Below are 4797 nucleotides of genomic sequence, written 5' to 3' on the forward strand. Positions count from 1 at the left end.
TATCACATCTCAAGAATTTCGAAGCATTACATGTATGGAAAGTAATGAAATTATTCAACATGAACACCAAAAAGAAAGAAACGAATGCACTTCATGCTTATTAGCAAAGATGAGACGAGCAATAACCTCACAATCAAATTCCATGCAAAAAATAACTTGTGTTCCATAATACAGCAGGATAGTTGAACAAGTGTGTATTCACATAATACAGCAGTTCTGTTGGGACTCTAGCATCTCCTGTGATCTGCAAAACCAGAAGAAAAACCGCTCAATCACAACTAATGATACTGCTAAACATCAAAGCAGTTAAGGGATTCCATTATCATGCAGATAACAGTAATATACATGAAAACAATAACGTCTCCAACTGAAGAAGAGGGCTCATTTCCAAGAAACGTGTGTGTGTGTGTTTGCATCAAAGATTCAGATATCATCAGAATGGGGTAGAGACTGAGGAATTTTCCGCATCTAACGCATGCCGTCATTTTTTTTCCTTCCTTTTATATCATTAGGCATATAATGCATCACAAGGTTCTCTATCCGTCTACTTTCGTTTTTGAAGCTGGGATAGTTGTCACATGGGATACAGTCCAAAGAAAATTTTGAACTTTATTAGCACTCTATAGGAGAGGGGAAGAGAGAGGGTGGCGGAGAAGAGTAAATGCTTGCTGTCCCTAATGTTAAAGCCAATAAGTAAAGAATATAAAACAAACCTTAAACATTTGTGCGGCTATAAATTATTTCATTAAAGGTGATTTGGGAATTTTAAAGCTGAGTTGTTATAAAAAGGCGACATTCTTTTTGGGACAGACTAAAAATGCTTTGAGTCCATCATCCAACTTCTAGGAAAATATGTATAGGTCAAACACCTTAAAGGCCAACAATCTCCATGTAAAAAGAGGAAAAAGGGCATGATTCCTGCATTTACGTACTACCTATAAATCAATGCCCAGACAGCTTACTTTGAATGAAAGTCTGAAGATACTGGAGCACTTACAGTTGTCCAAGAGTTGATATATCAAAGTCTGGAGCAAGTTCCTGCACTATATCATTTGGTGGCTGTCCACATTCTTGCATTTTCTGCATAAGCTCAACAATTTTGTTGAAGTTGCTCGGGTCAGTTTCATAGACCTTGTTTAGATCTCTTATAAATTCATACTGGTGCCTGTAACGTTCATATTCTTCACTGCTTAACTTGACTTTATTGTCTTCCAACCACTTTGGATATCTTTCTCCAATTTCTCTCATAGGTTCGTGAAGAATTTCCTTTGAAAGAAGCTGCTGCATCATGGTCTCCACAATAGATTCCATGTCCTAGCAATTAATCAATCAAAATAGTTACAAATCCATTCCAAACAAGTGAGAAGAAGCAATATATAAGAAAAAGATATACATTCGAGAGTATGCTTCGCGCCTTCATGCACATTCTAGATGATCACAGAAAATGAGCAGGAAACAAAGGAATTGAAAATTTTAGGAGTTATTCACTAAAACATTTCATTTCAACTTTTTGTTGCACAGAACTAGGAAGATCTCTCTTTATGTATTAGATAGTTCAATGGACATTTTTAGAAGCTTAGTATAATAGTCGAGTTGTGTATCTGAGGTGCAATTGATAGAACAATTTTGACTTTTAAGAGGAAAAGAAAAAGAATAAGGCAATAGGAATTGCTTTCAAACTATAGGTAACCAAAACGTCAAATGCAAATCCAAACTGTGAACACGTTTCAGGGATGATAGACATAGAAGCCCCTCTCGAGCCAATAATGCAGATTCCTAACCATACAACACCTTAATCCACAATAGCACATATAGTAACAAGTTAACCCTTCCCTCGCCTCCCAGTCAATTAGTAAGTAACTATTTTTTCTAATTTTACATTCAACGCATTCAAATGTTTCATCATGTTAACTATTGTCCACCTCTATTTTTTAAAAGACTAATGGTAATTAACATTCCAATATTGTCCCCAACTCCAGCCAAGGAGAAAACTGTCTCAGCACTTTCTGATTCATTACTGTACTACATTCACACTATTAAATAGGAGGAATCAAGAAGACGAAACAGATCTACCCGAAACTGGATGTTAATAACCAAAACAGCTTCCATACCATAAAAAAAAGATAGTCAAAACAGCTACAATTGAAAGTAAACTAGCATATAACTAATGGCAAAATCCAAAATCTTGAGCAGAGAAATACCGAAGTAGCGGGAAAACGGGACCTAAGAATGTAACAGGCTTTCAAAAGGGACCTAAGAATGTAACAGGCTTTGAGAGGGGCATGTTCTGGATAGATTCTTCCAACGAGTCTTTAAAAGGGTGGCAGCTTTTTACTTTTGGAGCATTTGGTCAAGATCAAACAATTTAATGAAATCTATTCCTTGAAACGTTTAACTTAGCTTCCTTAGTCCACTGATCTACATGTGCAATTTTTTATTCTTTGGGTAAGGACAGATCCAGCCATTTACAGCTGCAATTGGCACCGATTTATGCAACTTATATGTTGGTCCAAACATACTAAACAGGCCAACTGAACACAAGACTAAAACAACTTCCACAATCTGCAGAATGTTTTGAATTATTTGGAAAATGTTGAGATCCTATATCAATTCATTACCAAAAGTTTCCATGCATAGAAGCAATCATTCAGTCGGCTGAAAATATTAATTATGTCTGTAATGAAGCAAAATTCTTTCTCTTAACTGCATCAATATATTAACATTTACCGTCCTCTTTCCTTATCACCCCTTTCCCTTTCCCAAACATCCAGTATGTAGGAGAACCAAATGTCTCAATCATTTTGCAAATTTCCAGAAATGGACTTTACACTCAACAATGAAGCTTCATAAAGAGATGTCTATTTTGCAGTTTCAATATTCACTGTTTGATAAGAAGAACTAAAGCGAAAAACAAACAAACATTAATATTCAACAACCGTATTTAATATACCTGAGAACCAGCAAGCTCCTCAAACTGTTTGAGCCAATCCTCCATCATTGGATCACTTCCAAAGTTCTCTGCCCCCGGTCTCGACCCTGCCACTGATTCCAATCCTTTAACAGCCTCTCTAGTCTGCTGTCTAAGCTTATCAAGAGCTTCCGAGACTTGCGAGTCCTTTCCCTCCTTGGTAGCCTTTTGCTTCCCCTTCTTCTTAGCTTTCAAGTCAGGCAAAGACATCCCAAGCCCTTGAACCTCAGTAGACATACAAGAACTCTCATTCTTGTCCTCTCTATCCCCATTTCTACATTCAAAATCAACCCTTTTTAATCACAGCTCAAAATTCACACCCCATTGGATATAACAGAAGCAAAAATTTATATGCCACAAGAGAAAGCAGAAAGAGACCTTTGAGAAGCAAAAGTGAGATTGAGGCTCTCAAAATCATCCAAAGCACCTAAAAATTAACTCTAGGGTGAATTAATTTCCAATCAAATTTAATACAATTCAAACACTCCCCCAAAACTGCTGCTTTCGGATCATTTTTTAAAAATAATAATACTAAAACTATATCCACTCCAAACCAACTGACTCTACATGCAAGAAACAAGTTAATTCAAAGAAATTTTATGAATTCTTGAAAATGGAGAAAAAGGTGAAGCTACTTACTGTCAAGAAGTTGGTCTAAATCATCAGATTGGTTAGTAGCCATGGTTTCTTGGTCTATTGCCACTATAAAAATCCAATCTTTCTACCTATTACCTCTTGCCGATGGAAAGTGACAGGTATTGATAGAATTAGTCGAGTTGCATGTAAGCCGACTCAGACAACACTATTACTAGAAGTATCCAATCTTTGTGAATAGGAAGATAGAAAATATGAGATTTATGAAGAGTGTATGTGAGGTAAATCTTGTGGGGAAGGTACACTGATGTTTTTTGGCGGAAAAATCATGAACGGGAATAGGGTTTTGCAGTTATCTAATTTCCATGAAACCTTATTTCTGTTTCATGGTTGTTATGCATTACTGTATGGTTTAATGAATATAATATGTGAACAAATTAAATTATTTTTATCATTACATAAAATTCTATAAGTAAAGTAGGACATGAGAAATACTATTATAAAAATATGATAAAAGATAAAATAAAATTATTAAATGTTAAGTAGAGGTAAAATGAGAGGAAAAAAAAAATTAACGATGCTATACTATCAAAGGACTTTCCATAATTTGATAATCATGAAACTAAATCACATAATATATGATTTTAAATTTTATGTCTCATTAGTGTATTAGTTTTTTACACCATCAAGTAATTTTAGTGATATTTAATCACAATAATCTTTTTTAAAAATTATAAAAAATATATCAATAATATACCCAAAAAAGGATATTCATAGCAATAGAATCCTACTTGATTCTAACCAAAATTATTTTCATAGCCAAATTATTTTCTTTTTTAAATTTAATACGATTATGAATATTTCTGTTAGACCCGTCAATATGGGCCAAGCCCGATCCAGTCTGTAATTTGATAAGGTTGGGCTACGATTTTTACAGTCCATTTAAGAACATGACTTTTTAGTTTGGTCCGTATAAGTTCGTTGGCCCGTGGGCCAAACAAAAAATGATTAAAAATAGAATAGAATACTAAAAATATAAAAAAGTCCAAACTCAAAGTCTATTTGGACCATCATATATATTTAAATATCAAAAATATTTATAAAATATATAAATAATTAAAATACTATTTTTGTAAGGAATCAAATATGTTTGATGTAGATAATGTGGCGATGTTGAACACGCTATAACTCATAAGTGCCATGAGAACTTTTTTTTTAGGAATTCATTTTCACTT

General features: G+C 34.2%; 1 protein-coding gene across 2 annotated transcripts; it reads right to left on the reverse strand.

The window, feature by feature from the left end:
• Positions 1-73: 73 nt before the first annotated feature.
• LOC107874899 (peroxisome biogenesis protein 19-1) lies at positions 74-3942 on the reverse strand. Of its 2 annotated transcripts, XM_016721606.2 has the most exons (5): positions 3608-3942; positions 3347-3395; positions 2951-3242; positions 998-1314; positions 74-244 (listed from the first exon to the last, which is right to left on the reverse strand). In XM_016721606.2, exons 1-5 carry the CDS (start codon positions 3648-3650, stop codon positions 199-201), a joined length of 747 nt encoding a protein of 248 aa, XP_016577092.2. In that variant the 5' UTR covers positions 3651-3942; the 3' UTR covers positions 74-198. The 2 variants fall into 2 exon arrangements, with proteins under 2 accessions (XP_016577092.2, XP_016577093.2); XM_016721607.2 differs by lacking the exon at positions 3347-3395.
• Positions 3943-4797: the final 855 nt, after the last annotated feature.

The sequence above is a fragment of the Capsicum annuum genome, unplaced genomic scaffold (genome assembly GCF_002878395.1).
Source record: "Capsicum annuum cultivar UCD-10X-F1 unplaced genomic scaffold, UCD10Xv1.1 ctg76454, whole genome shotgun sequence".
NCBI lineage: Eukaryota > Viridiplantae > Streptophyta > Magnoliopsida > Solanales > Solanaceae > Capsicum > Capsicum annuum.